At 43.5% G+C, this 20,023-nt stretch overlaps 2 protein-coding genes across 2 annotated transcripts in view; one reads left to right on the forward strand and one right to left on the reverse strand.

Annotated features, from left to right (window-relative positions):
• LOC112051174 (uncharacterized protein KIAA0930 homolog) overlaps window positions 1-19,940 on the forward strand; it is a 46,667-nt gene extending 26,727 nt beyond the window's left edge. The window contains exons 5-9 of the mRNA XM_052882296.1: window positions 1,252-1,392; window positions 8,909-9,157; window positions 10,904-11,057; window positions 13,341-13,490; window positions 15,066-19,940. Coding sequence (XP_052738256.1) covers window positions 1,252-1,392; window positions 8,909-9,157; window positions 10,904-11,057; window positions 13,341-13,490; window positions 15,066-15,106 — 735 coding nt within the window. The 3' untranslated portion in view covers window positions 15,107-19,940. The remainder of the gene's footprint in view (window positions 1-1,251; window positions 1,393-8,908; window positions 9,158-10,903; window positions 11,058-13,340; window positions 13,491-15,065) is intronic.
• LOC112051170 (phosphatidylcholine:ceramide cholinephosphotransferase 2-like) overlaps window positions 1-20,023 on the reverse strand; it is an 86,196-nt gene that overhangs the window by 24,158 nt on the left and 42,015 nt on the right. The gene's annotated exons all lie outside the window — the stretch shown is intronic.

Here is a 20,023-nt window from a genome sequence, read left to right on the forward strand (position 1 = left end):
TAGTTATAGTCAAGTTTGTCATCAAATACACATATAAACTTCACACAGTTATAGAAATAAAATAAACTCAATAGGTACGAGTATCTTTTGATCTATATCCTGTATTCTGTATTCAGGTACCTACTACTAATTTTACATTTCACATTCGTGCCGTCAGAAGCGTTGGCCATGGCACGGTGAAGAAACGTAAACTTTAAAGCAATGTATTTTCTGCGTATGATCCATTTGAATTGAATCAGTCTCCAAAATATCTCTGCACAGCCAGAGCAGATGACCAAATCTCACAGCAGTTACGAAACTCTTACGTTACGATGTACGCGGCCACGTACTTCAACAATGTCCATTTGCTACCCTCGTAAGGCCAAGATATTATGCTAAACGGAATAAATATCCGTGTGCAGTATTGGTGACGTGGTCAGCAAACCTGCGGCGAAGGCGACTCCGTTCGAGTCGAGAAAGTATCGAGATAAGAGATTACGTTATCGGCCTATCGCAGATGAGATCGTCCGCTCGAGTGGTTGCCGATAGCGTCGATAACGTGTTGCCCACGACCTTTCGACAGACTCATTCTTTTGTTATTTCCCTACTTCAAAATACTTTCGTTTTATAATGTATTTTAATCGTTATACACTGTTCGTAATTGCGTACTCAACAACGAGTAGGCCACAAGACCGTTCCAGACTAGTCGTATCTCGGGAAATGAGCGAAATGACTACTAATTCCTAGTTCATTTGTAACTGCGAGTTTTTCTTGATCGTTCGTGATTACAACGAAAATAATAATTGAGCACTAACACAGAAAGTATGATAATACAAGAAAGAATGTCTTCGTTGCCATTGGTGTTGGTGCATGCGTGAGCAGCGAGGTAGGACTAGTTAGCGGTTAGCTCTCCTCTATTCTCCTGGTCCCAGATAAGGTCTGCAAAAGTTTACGTGTCTCGTTGACGCGCACAACTTCCAGTTATTGGGAACGTGCGCCTACATGTCCACATCTAGAACGCTTTTATTCGATTCCTGATATTATGTATGCTCTTTTATTGTCCATACGCCACAACTGTATAAAACCATGGGCCAGATTTATGAATGTAACACGAAAAAAGTTCTTTAAAGTCATTATTAAAAGTACCTACTCCGAGATATTACAATGAGAGACTTACTGGTTGCCGCTCCATGCCTTATAAAGCCACGAATGCAATTATGTACTCGTCCACACCTCTTCACTTTGTAATACATGTCTGGTATTGTCGGACAGGTGTTCTGCGACATCGTGGTGCGCGACGGAGAGATGGTGTGCGTGGAGCTGGTGGCGCGCGGGCGCGGCGGCGCGGCGCAGGCCGTCATCTTCCTCGGCTCCATCCGCTACGACGCGCTCACCAGGGTGTACGACGCCAGGGTGAGTGTGACCAGCACGAGCTGCCGACTCTGCGACATCGTGGTGCGCGACGGAGAGATGGTGTGCGTGGAGCTGGTGGCGCGCGGGCGCGGCGGCGCGGCGCAGGCCGTCATCTTCCTCGGCTCCATCCGCTACGACGCGCTCACCAGGGTGTACGACGCCAGGGTGAGTGTGACCAGCACGAGCTGCCGACTCTGCGACATCGTGGTGCGCGACGGAGAGATGGTGTGCGTGGAGCTGGTGGCGCGCGGGCGCGGCGGCGCGGCGCAGGCCGTCATCTTCCTCGGCTCCATCCGCTACGACGCGCTCACCAGGGTGTACGACGCCAGGGTGAGTGTGACCAGCACGAGCTGCCGACTCTGCGACATCGTGGTGCGCGACGGAGAGATGGTGTGCGTGGAGCTGGTGGCGCGCGGGCGCGGCGGCGCGGCGCAGGCCGTCATCTTCCTCGGCTCCATCCGCTACGACGCGCTCACCAGGGTGTACGACGCCAGGGTGAGTGAGACTCCGTACTCGGCTGGCTGCTTCCCCTGCAGCTGTGATGCCTCTTCAGTATTAGAGCGATTGTTGCGATGAGGACGTCAAGCTTATTTGGCGAGGTGTATAACCTTTAACATTCATGTTAGCACTTAGGGTTGTCCAATATAACTATGAATCTATTACTGACTTCTAATACAACAATATCAGTCTTTGTGTCATACGGTCATCCAATCCCACCACACAGGCACCCATTTGAGCATATTTAGTAATAAGGTTTCATATTGTTAATTAACTGTTATAGTGTTACAAATCCTTGGCCATTATAAACAGCAAACACCAGTCCCGGGTGTGTCGCTTGGTTTGAAACATATTACGTTTCACGACGGCATCGCTGGCGCGCTTATCTAGAACAAATTGCGGGAATCAATGGAACGGCTCGAAGTCGTCAAACAAGTTAATTAGCAAACGCGAAGGTCGCGCGGTTCGCGCCTACTCGTTTACTCGTATTGTTGTTCCAGCGATCGTTCAGCGCGTCTCTGACTGCGTCGCGCGGCTGACAGTAAACCACCCAGTGATGCAATGCATCCGCGTACACACGAACCGAGGCGTTTGAACTGATTACTGACACAGCACAACATACTCATAAGGATAAATTACTTTGTCTATGAATCTACACTAATACTTATTTTAGAGGTAAAGTTTATGGTGCTGTAGAGGGTAATCTCTGGAGCTACTGAACCGAGTTTGAGTTATGTGTGAGTTACTCAGTAGGTATTCAAGTTGTATAAATAAGGAGAAACAGTCAATGAACTGGAAGGGCGTTCGAGACTCTGACCGGACATGTGATAAAAGATGACGCCAAATTGTTTAAAGAGGAACGTAGGGACGTAGCCCTTCCCGCATATTGCAATGCGATGATATATTACAATGAGGAGAGTACGCAGTCCTGGTACTTATCACAGTTGTGATAACACCATTGCAATGTGATGAGCACGCATTACGTGGCACACACAATACCATATTGGTCATTCGCTTCCGACTGTGGAGTGAGCCGGCGGATGACGTCACACGCCCACGCACGAGGAGGGGCGGGTTAGATTTCGATTTCAGCTGCAAGTGGAGCAGACGGGACTATTGCTCACACTCACACGTTTAGTGTCAGTGGGTCAGCGGCCTGACCGCAGCCACGGCTGGCTCCACAGTAGCCTGCGACTGGGAGCCGTTTAGCGCTACCGTGACATGTTCGGCGCAGATTTCGATTATAATCCAGAGTTTCGGCCGGTTGTCATTGACAAGAGCACAGACTAGATATTATTTGTAAAGAGGCGAAAGGAGGATGGCGCGCTTGTCCACTTTTCAAGGTCATAGTAAGTTTCCATCTCAAAATGTTGTGGGTCGATGGCGACGTATCTCTCAGAACATAATTATTAATTATACTCAAAATATTTATTTACAAAATATTCGAAGAAAGTAAAACCCAACATTCGTAGCCCCGGCACTTAATCATCGTAGCCGAACAGTTTAATCAGTAGGGAGGGGTGAATATTGTATGCGTTACGGCTGTCTCGGTGTCAGCCGGCGATAATCGTACCCGAGGGCGAGCGTGCGTGTGCGTGACGTCACCGCCCGCGCCCGCGCCCGCTCCGCCTGTGACGCGGTGCACAGCGTCCCCACATTATCTAATGAACTAACAGCCTGCGATAGCCACACAGTCTAGAACACCAATTGGTGAAAGCTGAAAGTGTGTCGAGCCATGCTCCTGTCGTAGGTTATGGAGTTTGGAGCTTTAGTTTCGCAGCAATCCTTCGGAAAACACCGTTAGTTTGCGCAAGCAAGGATTGAAATTCTTGCGGTTTTGATCTTCGTAATTATTATATAAAAACCCTCGAAAGGTACACCTAAATAAATTGAATTAAAACAGTTCCTTCTCAAAGTTGAATTTTCTCTGATCAAACTTTAAGTTTATTAAAGTTAAAAACTGCTACGATTCTAAGGGTCCGACATAATACACGATTTCCCATGATATCTCCTAGAAAATAATTATCATACAAATACGTTTTGTACTTGAACAATTTAGGACCCTTGAAACCTGCTAGCTGCCAGAGCGACCACGGCTCAAACTCTATAATTAGCAACAGTACTACATATGTAGGTAGGAGCTGTAGGTGTTGTTGCGCCCCATGCTTGTTTATTACCTGGTCATCACCTGCATTAAACTAGCGTGGCGGGTCTAAGCTCTAACTCTCCTCTTCAGCACGGAACGAAGGCTAACCAATGTGCCATTAAAACTAGATTAATGACGTTTTATTTGCAAGAATTAAAGTTAAAAAGTATATAAGAAAGAGTACGATAAGCACCATAACTTGTTGTATAAGGACGTTGTTGCCGAAATAATCGCGATAACATAATCTCCATAAGTGTGTTATTGTATGTAATATAAAATGAGTCGTCGACACATTGTAAATTGTAACACATTCCTATAGCGCGCAGTGTTACGCTGTGTTGTGGTTTTCCTTCCAGCTATTTTAGCTCTCTATCACGGAGCTCGCCCGGGGAAGGACTGTCGCGATACATAATTGTGTCACCAGGAAGATGGGTATTGATTGCCAGTACAACTATGCCTCGTGTTGAAGTGTTCCGACAGGCAATGGGTTGGCAGCCTTAGTTAATTTTTTTATTGATTGCTTTGAATTAAAACTTGACAAGAGCGCGACTTGGCGAACGGCGGCTATTTTAATTTCAAAAGAATTTCATTAATTCATTTGTTTATTAAAGCGGCGCACACTATTGCAGTTCCCAGTAATTATTATCCGATATATTCAACAATCAAATGCACTATAATTATGCACTCGTAGCTACCTATACTAACTTTTTCTCATTAATAATTTCGCCCAATTATGAAATTCAGTGAATAGTTTAGAATATGCTAAAAATGCCGAAATTTCGTTCAGGCAGAGGTTCGCGGCTGGCGGGGCTCAAATCTCGGTAAACCCGTGATGCTGTTCCGTCAGCAGCATCCATTTCGTTAGCCCCTGATGGGGTAGATGATAGATGGCGTAGGTACTGTGTTTGTGAAGTGTTCGTCTATATGTCTGTTCCCTTTGCGTACGAGCGAGCGGGCGCAGCACAGTCGCGGCCGATAGGGGTCCGCTACGAGTGTAGGTTCTGTCGGTGTTATCTCGCGTCCTGTCAAGTACTTTTCCACTCATAACACAATGTTTAAAATACTTTTGCAGTACGATACGTATACGAATACGGCTCGTGCTCGACCTTATGTAAAATGGTCTTTAATGTCTGTACGGTCGTACGGTTCAATTTTACAGTGTATTCTCGAAATACTTTCGTTCTAACTTCCCACTTGACGAGGTATCGCCGGATTACGCAGGTCTCGACCACGGAGTACTAAAGATATGATGTAGAAAGAACCCTTTGTAGTTTCGCTTCTGTACTGCGAGATTGTCTCGGAGTGACATGTGCGGGAGAGCGGAGGGTGGCGGCGGGTGAGGCGGGTGCGGCGGGGCGGTCGCGGGGTGAGATCAACAAGTCGCCGCGCCGCCGCGTCGCCACGTCGGCCGGAGCCGCACTAATTAGTGCGTACTCTCGGCCTCTCGTGTCGGGGCTTCGACTCTTGTCACTGGCGCTGGCGGGGAACAAATGGCCGTTCAATGCGAGAGGCTTCTGTCCGCGGATATTGTGATATTTTGACACTAACTTATGAAGGTTTTTTGAGGTTAATTTCATATCGCTGAAGTATGTCGAGTAATACGGTAATTAAGGTAATTGATCACTGATTTGCGTTCGCCGATGGCGTCCACTTTGTGGAGCTGTCGATGTTGTGGAAGTTGGTAATGTATCTCATACATTACCAGCTTCCACAACATTTGAGGTATTGAAGCGATAATGGCGTGTTCTCGGTTACGAGGTCGGCGAGGCGACAACCCCGACGACAGGGTGGCGGCGCGCGGGTGGTGCGGGGCGGGGACCTTTCCATGCTCCGTTTTCATAATTTGCTAATTGTACCTCATCCTAAAAAAACTTGTAAATAAACTGGCCATATACGGCCTAAACTTGTTAGTAGATACCTGATATTACTAACATCTTTTCGAGTAAATAATTAAGGCGCCGCGAATCCTCACCCATAACGTTGACAACAATTTAGCGACCGTTTAAAAATGTCGGTATAACCATTTCCACCGGCTAGACCAGAGGTTTCCAAACTTTATTTCTCATAGACCACTTTCTAATTTAACTGGTTCCGGTGGACCCTCTGCTAAATTTCTATCGAAAACTAATTAGATTCACCTATGGAAATTATCGTTGCAGCTGAGTTGCAACAGTCACTGCAAAATAACAGTTTTCAAAAAAATGTGTGTGTCAGCTCCGACGCACTTGGAGTTAATGGTATAATGGTGAAAGGTGCGCAGAATAGGTTGCGCACAAAAAACGCAACGCTGTCATTTGTTCATCGAATTTTACTGCCCATATTTTTTTAATTCCGGGGGCTATATATGAAAAATCGATTCTTAAGGAGTAAACTCCAGAAACATAGTGACAATTGATTAATTAGTTAATTAATTGTGCTGTAAGTGGATGAGAAGAAGTAAAATTGTCCAGGCAAAAAGTTATTTGTACCAACTTTAATTTTTGATATCGATACTCACAGCACTACGAAGTAATCAATTCACTTATATATACTCGTATTTAAAACCACCCATTTGGTATGAAACCTGATAAATTTTCGTGGACCCCCCCACACACGTCGAATCGTGAATCCCCATTGTATGTCACGTCATTGTAGACCCCTGCTGAGTCTTCCGTAGACCCCTGGGAATATGGCACAGGTCGGCATGCCCAGTCCTGGAATCGTACTCGGTTCATGGACAATGAACGACGATTATTGGACCCTAACTGCGCCCTGCGGTGTTACCCGCGAAAAATAAATATTTAATTAAAAAGTAGCCTATATGTTAATCCAGGCTATAATCTATCTCAATTCTAAATTTCAGCTAATTCGGTTTAGTAGTAACGACGTGCAAGAGTAACAAACATTCACACTATCATAACCATCAATTTTACGCAAATACCATGGATTTTTCGGGATAAAAGGCCTATGTGTTAGTCTAGGGTATAATCTATCTAAGTTTTAAATATCTACCAAATCAATTCAGTAGTTGCGGCTATATAGAGTAACAAACATCCAAACATACATAATTTCGCGTTTATAATATTAGTAGGATGAAGCAGTTGTGGCAAGATCCGCTGTAAGACAGCTTACGGGCCGGGTCGTTGTCCGGCACGAGCGCGCCCGCCGGCGAAGCCCCGCAAGCCGCCGCCCGCTCCGCCAGTGCGGCCGGCGCGCGGTGTCTGCACTGACCTACGATACGCGCATAGTAAAACGGAGCAAACAGATGAAGAGCCAATGAAAAAGATAATAAAACGCTTATTTATACACATATTAGGTACTACGAGAAACGAAAACGCGGGTGAAACCACGAGGCATCTGGAAGTTTAAATATTATAACAATTTGTTAAGATTTCTTACTATGTCAATCTAATTATTGACATCGCCCGCCAGTGGCTAGCGTGCCTTGGAGGGGCCTAGTCTCAAAATTAGTTGAGGGTCCAAAAGGGTAAAAATTTCGCACAAAAGAGACACGAATGCTACACTTCCTCCTAGATATTCAGCTAGCAACTTTTAAATATACAGTTTTCTTGCCTTTATTTGCATCAAATGGATTTATTAAAACATCTATAGCTAAAGACGATTTCAGTTGACAAGTTTGATAGCCATTAGCCATTTCAAGTCCTTAGGGCCCTCTGTAGCCCGGGGGGCCCTTATCATTGATACGGCGCTAGCTACGCCCCTGTCGCCCGCATCATCTCATATTACTGCGCCGTTGATTCACGTGAGAGTTATAAACTTGGACCTTTCCTTCAATTGTGATTGAAGTGATCGAAGCTGGGGCCGAATACCAATCAACAATAAACGGACAAATTACTCATTATCATAGAACTAATATTAATAAAATTTTGTTTTGGTTAGGGTTCCATAATAATGTAAAACTAGCATGTGGGTTATTCGACATGAAGTGTGTTCAAATTAACTTTTTCGAAAAATGCTTTGCTTAAGAATTTCTCCTTCGACTACGCTGCAAATTAGAAATTAAATTTTTGTACTTTAATTATTAATTGTACTTTGATTGTCTTCGAGTATTTTGAGTCGCGGGTAAAAGTTAGTACTTACACTAATACAATTAACCTAATTACTTGATCTGGCTTTGAGCCAAAACATACAGCGCATCCATCACTCGGGCTATGGCCTATAGTTGTTGGCACGCGCGGCGTGACCACTGACCACGCTACACTGTTATCAACTAAGTTGCGCATTACGCATTAGGAGGTGTCGAACATTCCGAGCTAAGTATAATTTTTCCTTTACTGCGATCACAAGACAAGTGACGGTGAAGTTTAAGATGGTATTGCTATAGTTTAATTACGTTCCGCTGTAGACGGTTCGGACGGGACGGTTTCGCAGGTTTACGAACTCCAATAAGGCTTACAGCTTAAAGTTTGCTGTTTGCTTTTGTTGAAATTTCTGCATCATTTGCATTACAGCGACACCCCTTTAAGAGTGTGTAATAAATGTAATTTGGTGGTTACAAATGGTTCTGGATCTCAGATTCTGGAAAAGTTAAGAGCCTGATGTTTGGGTAAATGATATTTACTTTTTTTGAAAAATACATGATTTGCTCAAATTTTGCTTTCAATCTCAGCAAACTTATTTTCTTAAATTTTTGTTTTGTATAGAAAATTAGTACATATCTTGAACATGGCCATTTTGTTTTTCGTTATGTTGTTTAATTTACTTGCAATTAGGTAAAAATGGTTTTGGCGCTCACGTCATAAAATTTGCGTCGAGCGTCAATCGCTCCGTGCTTTTCACTCACGTGAAAGTTCGGCGTCTCGTTTGCGCGTACCGACGCGCTGCGCGCTCTTAATATGTTGTTCTCTGTAACGTGCCCGTGTCCCGTTCCAGCAATCGTCGCTGTCGACGAAGGTGGCGCAGCGCATGTCGTTCGGGCTGCTGGGGCGCGCGGCGGCGGCGCGCTGCGAGTTCGTGCGCATGAAGGGGCCGGGCGGCAAGGGGCACGCCGAGGTGGCCGTGTCGCGCCCGCGCGCCGCCGGCGTGCACACGCCCAGCTCCGAGCCCGGCCTGGCGGCGCCCGAGCTGTGGGACAGCGACTGGGAGGACGACCCCGACGAGCTGTTCCTGTACCGCCACCAGGTGACGACCACCGGCCACACATGATGTCATGACTGGTCCCACGATATGCGATGTTTCCCTATCGTGTACACTCTCTAGCCGTTTGAACGGATGTGTTACGGTATAGTAATTGCGCCTTCGACATCTAGACCATGAGTTTACTATTGCTAAGCTTGCAGCTTGCTAAGCAGTTGTTTGGTTCTAGTGTGTATATAGCAGTTCTGTCATATGATCGTAAGAAGTCGCTATAAGTTATCGCCTACCTTCGACCGAAAATGCTTTATCCCGATTCTCCATGAGTGGCCGTACGAGCTACTGGCATCCCCATATGGCATAATATATTATACTGAAAAGCACAAGTTTATTACTTTTATATAATTGACATCCATCTTTAAGTATATACCTAAACACAAGCGGACGCTCGCGACTTCGTTTGCGTGAAATTTAGTTTTTTATGAAACCCTCGGGAACCATGGATTTTTCTGGGACGAAAAGGAGCCTATGTGTTAATCTAGAGAAAAATCTATTTCTATTCCAAATTCCAGCCAAATCGGTTCTGTAGTTCCCGCGTTAAAGAATAACAAACATCCATACAAACTTTTGAGTTTATAATATTAGTAAGATTTTATCGGTAAACTTCAGGGATATTTCTATGTACTCGTAGGAAACAATGAATCGAGCGAGTCGCCAACTCTCAGGTGGCCGCGGCGCGTCGGATGATTTAGCTGCACGTGTATTTTGTGTACAATGTTGTCAATGTAATGTGTTGCTAGAACACTCAATCACGTAATGTGCTAGTAGGTATATGAGCTCATTCAAAACGTTAAATGTCTCTGTATTTTGTCCTCGCCAAAAAGGAAATCTTAGATAAAATTATATTTCCAAGTAAATTTAAGTCTGGATAATTACATTGATGTTAGACTACGTTCTAATCATAACATGAACGAATCGATTTCTCGCCCAATAATAAATAATCGAGAGCAGCGGTAGCATAGCTCGCAAATAGGGAAGTTGCACCGACCGCAACAAAGTTTGACGAGTCGCGCTCGCAACCACTAACCAGACTGTTATTTCCAAAGGGTCGTACGAGCATTTCCGGCTGCTGTGTGCGGTCATAGCCGATGGTATCCCAATACACGCGATAGCAGATTTTGCAAGTCGAATTGGTTTTAATCATTAGGCGAATTTTCTAGTGCGGCGTTGCTTTATGTTGGATTAGCGGACGCCCGCAATTTTGTCCGCTAGTGAATCGATGTAATCTTTGACCTTTATTTACTACCCTAGGCGTGGTATTAAACAATAGTTATATATCATATTTAACCGATATTTTTGCATGTACTAATATCCATACGAACCTATCTAGACAAATTCTGTTTGTGTACAAACGGCCCAACGCAGTCGGTGCGGTCTACGCCGCTCCACGAGCACCGGCCAGCCCCCCTCGCTCTACACTCAATTGTTGTCGACGCGTTGATAAATGATTTATGTAATGCTCTACACTCGATTAGGTAACGCTTGTATGCTAACGAGATTTGTATGTGTGATAGTTTGATGCGATAAGTAGTTTAATGCGACCGATTCGTTTGAATTATATATTTACCGGGTACACGGTACAGCAGCATTTGAGCACATACGAATCGCTGAGTTGTGTCCACGGAATATTCTCTCGCCAACCCTCCGTCCGTCTCTCGGTAGAGACAGGCAGGGGGTCGGCTCGCCACCGACGGCGACGCCACCGATGATAGCCCTCGTGCGGCCCGCTTGCAGCGCCGCCTGAGCGACCCCAGCGCCAACATCACCACGTTCGTGCGCGGCGGCTGGCGCGCGCGCGAGCGCGACGACAAGAGCCGCTCCGAGAACGAGGGGCTCGACTCGCTCTCCGACGGGTTCGCGGAGGTGGAGGCGGGCGACCTGCGCGACGGTGAGTGATCGCCGCCATTGCATCGTCTGCACCGATCCTTGCGCATCATTTCATAACTTAGATGTATTTGCGTGCGAGATTACGTACAAATCGTATGTAATCCCGCACATAATACTTGCACACTTGTCGCGATCTCATAACAAGCTTTTCTGCATCATCCGTCTCACTTTAGCGACTTTATTTCAATTGACTTCGAATCGTGGATTATAACGTGTAGTTTCATTGAAGTTATAATATAAGTACAAATGGAAGTGAGTAACGCGATCTCAATATTAAATCGTTCATACCAACGACATAAATTGTTAGCGGAAACTTGTCGAGGTCTGATTGGTTCGAGGAAACGTATGAGGAACATGATAATCCGCGCGCATCGCTTCCTCTTCGCAGTTCGACCACTCATAGCTCTTGCAGCAGTATAGTATAATGATTATTGTTATGAAACTGTATGTAATTGGTACTGATCATGTCTCGCCTGCCATTTCACCGACATGAATGTAACAGAGTAAAATAAAGAACATCTTTACCGCTTTAGGCACTTTCGTATGAAAATGGTGTTTCATACAATTGACAATTAAGTTAGTAATTTCCAATAAATGTATTTAAAATTGAATTATTTAAGTGAAGAACTCACTGCAAAAGAATACACCTACGTTTATCGTTTAAACTTGAACTGTTTGTACTGGATGATTGAATTTTGATCGAAATTTGACCAAATTTGGAAAAAGACTCGTGCAAATTCTTAGATTTCCTTCCAAAAAGAGAAGTTTAATGAGGTAGTGAAAGCTGCCCTCATTGTATCGATTTAAGTTTTACAGTTATTGCATTGAATTAAACGCCATTTTAATATGTAAGTGTCCGCTATTATAGCGACCATGCCTGTTGCACTTTCGCCGCTGTGGTGCTTTTCAGATAGCGTGTGACAGTGACAGTTCGTTTCAATCTTGAAAGTTTGCCGCGAATTACAATAATGGTACGTATTATGAACGTCATATATAGGACAACTGTCACCGTACCCATGCTATCTGAAAACCACTTTAGTGTCGGTGTACGCGCACGCTTTGCCTCCCCGCGCCGCCCCCGGGCGCGCGCCCCGCCCGCCCGCGCAGCAAACGCAAGCCATTCCGCACTGACGATGTCGTGGTACGTTGAGGTGTCCGAGCGGCGCGACAGGCGACAGGCCGCAGTGTGGCTCTAACTCCGTTGTACATGAAGATATAAATAGCAGGGACGGCCAAAATAACTCAGTTTTCTATTATTGTCCATTGTGTACAACTGAATTAGCAACAATTTGGCTGTTCGTACTAAATTTTATACATGTTCGGGACTTTTTGTTGAGTGTTCATGAAATTCGCTTGCGTTTGCGGCCGTCCGCCGCACGGACACCGGCCACAGGTCGCCCGAGGAAGCCCGCCCGCACCACCGCGTGTCATTGCATTACTTACACGTTTGCCGAGACTGACATCTCTACGATTGGAAAAAATAATTTCAAATATGAGAATTGAAATATACTTTATATTTTAACAATTAAAACGTGTAGGTACTTATTTATCAATCTCCGTTCGATTTCTAACTCAGATCCGTTCAATGTTACCCGAACATATCGTCGTAAGTGACGTAGGTGACTAACGTAACAACACGATGAACATATCCGTGTGCCTCGTAATGTAATCGCAAGGATCACAATTCCCGCAAGTCGCGCACGAACGGTCGGTCGAGTAGAGTACAGAGCGGCGTCTGTTGTAGGGCGGCGGGCTTCCTCGGTGCGGTGGCGCGGCTGCTGCGCGGCGCGCGCGCGGCGCGAGCCCGACATGCGCGACGTGTACCGGCGCGCGCCGCCCGACCTGTCCCCCGCCTGCCTGCACACCGTGTCGCCGCGGCGGCGCGCGGTGCGGCGCGGCGCGCAGCCGCCGCCGCTGCGCCCGCTCGCCGCGCCGCGCGCGCCCCGCCCCGCCGACGGCGAGTGCGAGCTGGCGTGCGACGCGTGCTGCCTGGACGGCGCCGCGCCGCCGCCGGCCGCGCCCGCGCGCGCGCCGCCGGCCGCGCGCACCGTGCGCGGCGAGGAGGAGCTGCCGTGCGACGTGCGCGGCGCGGGCGCGGGTGGGGGCGGGGGGGCGCGCGCGTGGAGCGCGGGCGCGCGCGCGTACGTGACGCTGCCGCGGCGGCGCGGCGTGGCGGCGGCGCTGTTCCGCGCGCACGCGCTGCCGCCGCGCCGCACCACGCCCGACGGCACGGACGTGTACTACTGGTGCGACGTGCCGCGCGCTGACCGCCGCGCGTGCGCAGAGCTGGACGACGGCGCCTACAACCCGCTGTGGGCCATGCGCGGGTTCACGCAGACGTTCCACCTGTGGAAGGAGGGGCGGCGCGCGCAGTCGGCGCCGCTCAACGCCTTCCTCACCTACGTCACGCTGCCGTGGTGGAGCATCGCCAAAGGTAACGCGCGCCCGTCGCTTCCGCACGGTTATAAAATATCCTTTCGAAAGTCTACAGTACTATAGGAATCGTCCTATAGTACTATAGACTTTCGAAGCGGCCAGGAAATTGTTAAGCGTCTTCAACAATATTCGTTTTCGTTTAAGTATATAAAAAACCAAATTTTTAAAAGATTTTTTGTGCTATTACATTGAAAATTAACACAGATTTAGAGATTTGATTATTTTATTACAACAATTTAGCTCTTAGTCCAAGAAATGTTATGACGTATATGGGTCTGTGATTTCGCTTACGATAAAAAAATACTCTTTTACTTTAAAATACCATTCCATATTAACAAATATCGCTTGCGCTACAAAATATAAAATCCTTTACTACTAACTATAAACTATAAACTAAGCAGTTGGTATCGAACCATTTTCCTCAAAATAATGTCATGGTTAGTAAAACTAATTTTAACCTTTATCCTTTGAAAATGTTATTTGTACTAAAATTTGACATCATTATTTGGTCATAACATGGCGATTTGTACTTCTCCCCGGTGTAGCCGCTAGCCGCTAGCGGATTCTTTAAAATTTTTGGAGGAAAAAGGCTCACTAAATACACATACTGTTTAAATTTTGAAGCTTGTATTATTTAAATACTGACACTGCCATCGGTCGCGCTACGTCCGAACCAATGTATCGTGCAACGCAAGCAACCAATATATGACGAACAACACTTCAATACTAAAAATTATAATACTAAAACTTAGGCTAAAACACTTCACAAAGAAGGTCAGTCATTTTCATACAAGCTGTGCTAAAGTAGCGGCTACAAATGTTCTAATGGATAATAATCGATAGTGTGTAATGGCCGAACTTTTTACATATTTTTACCCATAGACGTAAACATTAATTTTCAACAAAATTTAGTTTAGTTAAGTTGCCATCGTTCTTTACTTTAGTAACAGAACTGCTACAGCCATCTAGCGGCAGCGTGGGACAACTTCAAAAGTTTAATTTGCTATAAAAAATAATTAGAAGTAGATTTGTTCATGAGTTTACATGAGATAAATGTTATTGCAACACAAGAAGGTTTTTGAAAGTAAATTGTAGCAGAAGTAACTTGAAGAAAGTGCAACAAGTTAGTTATTTTCCGCCTATATCTAAAAATCTGTGAACCACATGATTCAGAAATTTGTGCTACTGTATTATATTGTAAAATGACTTAGTCTGGTCGGAGGCACTATACAATCCAATAATACACTGTAATCTTTGGTCGTGGCTAGTTACCACCTACCGCCAAACACGTACCGCCAACATATTTAGCATTCGGGTACGATGTGTAGAAACCGAAAGGGGTGTGGATTTTCGTGCTAGCCTAACAAGTTAGCCCGCTTCCATCTTAGATTGCATCATCAATAAGATACCATAATATCTATCCTTTAAGGAACAAATAGTCAAGCACGTGTAAGTTTCACCAATTGTCTCGCGCACAAAGTCAATGCCGTAAAGAATTTATCGCTGGAAATGTCTGATACATGTTAGTAAAAATGTCATTATATGTTAGTTTCACTACTGTTTCTGTTTCCAGACATCTTGGACCATCGCGAGGAACCCATCCTGACCTTCTGAGAGCGGCGCCGCTCTCGGAACGCCTCCGCTGACCCCGCGACCCCGCGACCCCGCGACGTCGTCTAAGATCCGGCATTAGAAATTATACCCTGATCTGTTATTCATTAGTGCTATGAAATAAATGATAGATAATGTTCACAGTGACACATTGCAAATAGGTTGCCTAGTTCAATTGCAGCCAAACACATTTTTCATACAAAATCTAGGAAACCATGAACTTGGTTAAAGGCAATACAGTTAAATTAAGCATAAAATTTGACATATTAGACGACTAAATAACCGATGAGGGTATATAAATAACATAGTTAACTGTTTATATCTGTCAACCCCACAGTTGCAGTGTGAAAGTAGGTAACCCAAAGAATTTAAATTATAAAATTTCAATTCTTTTGGGTAGATTCTATTAACTAATGTACGATTTTCTTTATTTAACCAATGAGAGAAGAAGATTAAATAAATAAAAATAAAAACCATTTAATATTATTCGGCCGCAATTTAACTAGGCAACCTATGGGTCAATGTGAATATTTTCTATAATTTAATTGTTATCCCAATTAAATAACAGATGAGGGTATATATTTGTTATATCGGATCTCGCACTAACACGAGCATTCCAAACTATAGACAGTTAAACCGTCGACTTTGAGTTAAGTTTGTACAAGATCTCAAGTTGTGTGTGATGTATCAGTTAAGTTATACATATTATTATTTATTTTATATTTTTCTAGTCATTTTAGCTATATCTGTTTCACGCAGACTGCCATTATATTAGTTGTTTGAATATTGTCGATACATTATCTCGTTTGCTATTTCCTTTGTATCAGGAAAAGAAAATGTGCGTCAGCTGCGACGCACGAATGGAGTTTACTCTTTCAGATCGACTGTCTGAATAGTGTTTGTTGTCCCGCAGCATACACTGTGTACGTCTCAATACCAACGCCTGATAAGTGAAAGGTGCGCAACCGAGGAGCAGCCGACTGCGTCGTGACCACGCATGTGCACGCTCGTGTGGGCAGCGCACGGTGAAAGGTGCTCAAAATAGGTTGCGCACAAAAAATGTAACGCTGTCATTCGTTCATCGAATTTTACTGCCCATATTTTTTTCATACCGGAGGCATTATATGAAAAATCGATTCTTAAGGAGTAAACTCCAAATATAATTGACCTGATGTAACTTCTGTTAACTGCAAGTTGACTAAACTAGTCTAAACTTGACGTGTGTAAAGTTAACGTCATGATCTATAGTTGTAAGCGCCGCATACACTTCCGTGTTTCGTTCGTTTCGTTTTTCCGTGTTCGGAAAACCGAATGTATGATATCAATATCGTTATCAACCCATATTCAGCTATTCGGCTCACTGCTGAGCTCGAGTCTCCTCAGAATGAGAGGGGTTAGGCCAATAGTCCACCACGCTGGCCCAATGCCGATTGACAGACTACACACTCAGAGAATTAAGAAAATTCTCTGGTATGCAGGTTTCCTCACAAAATCAATATAATAGTAGTTAATGAAACGGTTGCATAATGACAGTCATTAAAGCACGAGTTACATTTTATAAAACGAACGAAGTGAGTTTTTTAATAGAGGCACGAGTGTTGCCAAGTTATGCACGTTGCATACTCTACTTTATCTAATCTCATGCAATAGGAATCTAACAAAATTAAATTTTTGCGACTTAGAAGGTAAAGGATTTGTTGTTGTTGTTGTTGGTTGTACTTGTAGTACTTTCTGATATATCCGGGAGAGTTTGTTCCATATCAGAGCTCGAGTCAGTGATTTTGCTAAAAATACAAAGCTAAAATGCATTTAAAATATAAATTTGTAATAAACCAATAATGGAATTCGAGTGGCACCAAAATTATATTATGAAATACAATATTTTTTTAAGTGTATACCAACAGGCAAAGATTGTCGCCTGTACAGCCATGTTCATACTCGTATTTGCATCACAATTTAAATTACTGTACTGTTCAAATTGTTAATTATTTGATTAATACATTTTAATTAAAATAATTAATTATTTAAACATTAAACATTGTTAAAAAATCAAGAACCCAGAGCTATACCTGTGTTATAACAGTAAAAAAGTTATATTAAAACACACTTTTCATACAAAAAGCAGTGTTATAATGTAATTTTTTAATTTATTACAGTATGCATGTGAATAATCTATGCCATTATATTATATTTTTTATTTCATAATTGGAATATTATGACACGATATTTTAGATAAAATACATTAAATGATGCATAATAGGTACGTTTTCTCCGAAAGGAACAAATTCTTCGCTTACGTAACGAATGCGAGCCCTTGCGACAAAATACATTCCGAATGAAGAAAAACGTAGTCTGCGGTAGTCTCAAGGAATTCCAAATCGAAATCACGCATTAGGGAAACAAATAAGTTCATCTATCACCATTATCTTATAATATTAATACTTGACCTTTCGAAAGTGCTTGTAAACTAAGCCCAATTGAAATAAATGAATATTGACTATTTAAAAAAAATACGGAAAACGCGTGTATGCGGCCTTAGAAATGTTAATCGGAACATGAGTTGCATGAAACAATAGTGAATAATAATTGTGATTTGCATATTATTAATTATTATCAATAGTTAATTCTGTGTGTGTTGTGCTTAAGTCTATATTTATTTATTTTTAAATTAATATAGTTCATTATTTTAAAACTTTCGTTTCTAGTCATTTATATCAAAAATGGTGTTCAAAACGAATATAATGAAAGCAATGATGTACTGTGAAACACGGATAGACATTTTTTGATTGAATTTATTTGAAGTAAATTTTACGAAATGTATAATATAGTGGGTCGCAGAGAATATTGCCTTATGTGTGTGTAATGTATTATGAACGGTATATATTGTAATTATTTTAGCGTGGCGCATCAACGCGCGGCCTAATGCGGGGCCTATGAGCGAGCGCAACTTGCGACGCTACGTAGACCCTGCAGAAGCACATCAGCGAATGATTTGACGCGTGAAGTTAAATATAATTGACATGTGCTCAGCTGCATTTGTTGGTGTTGGTTCGGTTGTACACAGATAGGATTGCTCGTTATATGGATCATTATTATTATTAACCCATTCGGCTCATTGCTGAGCTCGAGTCTCCTCTCAGAATGAGAGGGGTTAGGCCAATAGTCCACCACGCTGGCCCAATGCGGATTGGCAGACTTACAGACACACGCAGAGCATTAAAAAAATTCTCTGGTACGCAGAGGTCACATCGAATGGGCTATCGCGGCTCTTTTTGAAGCATATTCAGAAATATATTCAAAGAAATAGTCAGGTGCAATGTATTTGCTAATTGTTGGTAATGTCAATCTGTTTTGGGAGAGTTCTGTGGGCGCTTAATGTTGTAAAATGTGAAATCCTTGAAAATGACAGACTAGTGCATCTGTGTGTGTAAACTGAAGTGATGTTTTACAGCAGACATACATTGACATTTGACATTTACATTAAAGTCAAACCAAAAATCCTGGAACATATTGACTTTATACGACATTAAATATACGTACATATGTACTATGTAATAATAGATTGTGAAACAGTTACATAATATATATAATACGAGTTAAAAGTCTATGCGACTCGCTGACATTGTGGCACTTGTGACTTTGCTGTACAATCGAACTGGCACCTGTTGTGGAGTAGGCGCGGCCAGCGGGAGAGGGCAGCACGGTGACACAGATACCCTACCTTACGTCTGTTCCTACAAGTTTGTAACCAAGCGCCTGCGACAGCCAGACAAACCTCATTGTGGGAAGGCTGAAAGCTTATCAGCCTATCCTCCTACCTTAGGTAAGCACGGCAGCCAATATCGACTTTGAATTGTAGTTATTTTGTGAGGTAGCAGGTTTCAAGGGACTCTCTTTTTCTCTTTCGCTTTAAACTTTCCAAGTTTAAGTTTCCAAGAAATTTTTGTATATTTTCCACGGCATAATATAAGAAACCATATCCTAAATCGCCAATCAAATTCAGTTATTCATACATAATTAATAATTATGAATCATATTCATCCGTTGCGTTTGTTTGTCTGTTCGTGATAAACTCGGAAGTGAAGCATTCATCGTAACAAACCAATGCCCAGGATACTAGACTGAGTTTTAACTTTAAGTCGTCAGTCGCTTAGCTTCGCGGCCTCCCTCTGACAAACACCAATAACTATCAAACTCTAAGGTCTCTAGCGCAGAGCTGCCACGAAGCTAAGGATCTGACCAGTGGTGACTCTCGTATAATATCTCTGCGTAAGCGGCGTGGGCTGCCATCCAAACTTTGTAATTGGCTACCGTACTTACGGTAGGAGCATGCGCTGACGAACTTTCAGCCTTCAGGCATGTGTGGCAATTCGCAGGCTCTCGCTCTACATGGTCATCGCCCGAACTATTCTATGACGTAGATCACCCATCACAGGCGATCACCTACAAGTGATTACCTCTACGCGCTTAGATCTTGCTGTTGTCATCGTGGCTGTCCTCTTGAGCCAAAAGACGTTTTGCTATTTTATGACTAATACCTGTAGTATCTATGTGATTAGATGTTGGATAACATTTCGTTGTATCTAAATCAAAATTGCAATAAACCACAATTAAATTTATCTAGTCAACATCTAGTCTAAAAAATCTGTGTTCCAAATGACGGCACGATTCCCTCAACACAAAGGCACACGGATTTTGATTTTTTAGGATTTCGTGGAAAATAGCAAAGTGTGTCAATTGTTCATAACGCGTATGTAACGCGCCGCCGCTGGACTGCGGACTTGTGCATTTACTTGTAATATTTTTATGATGTGATGAATAAACTATAATACTCGAATGTGATGTAATTAATTTTGATACCTTCTTGGCTCTTAATCGATTTAACTATTAATTATATACAGTACTGCCAATGCGAGCGTT

Source organism: Bicyclus anynana, chromosome 6, assembly GCF_947172395.1.
Source record: "Bicyclus anynana chromosome 6, ilBicAnyn1.1, whole genome shotgun sequence".
Classification (NCBI taxonomy): domain Eukaryota; kingdom Metazoa; phylum Arthropoda; class Insecta; order Lepidoptera; family Nymphalidae; genus Bicyclus; species Bicyclus anynana.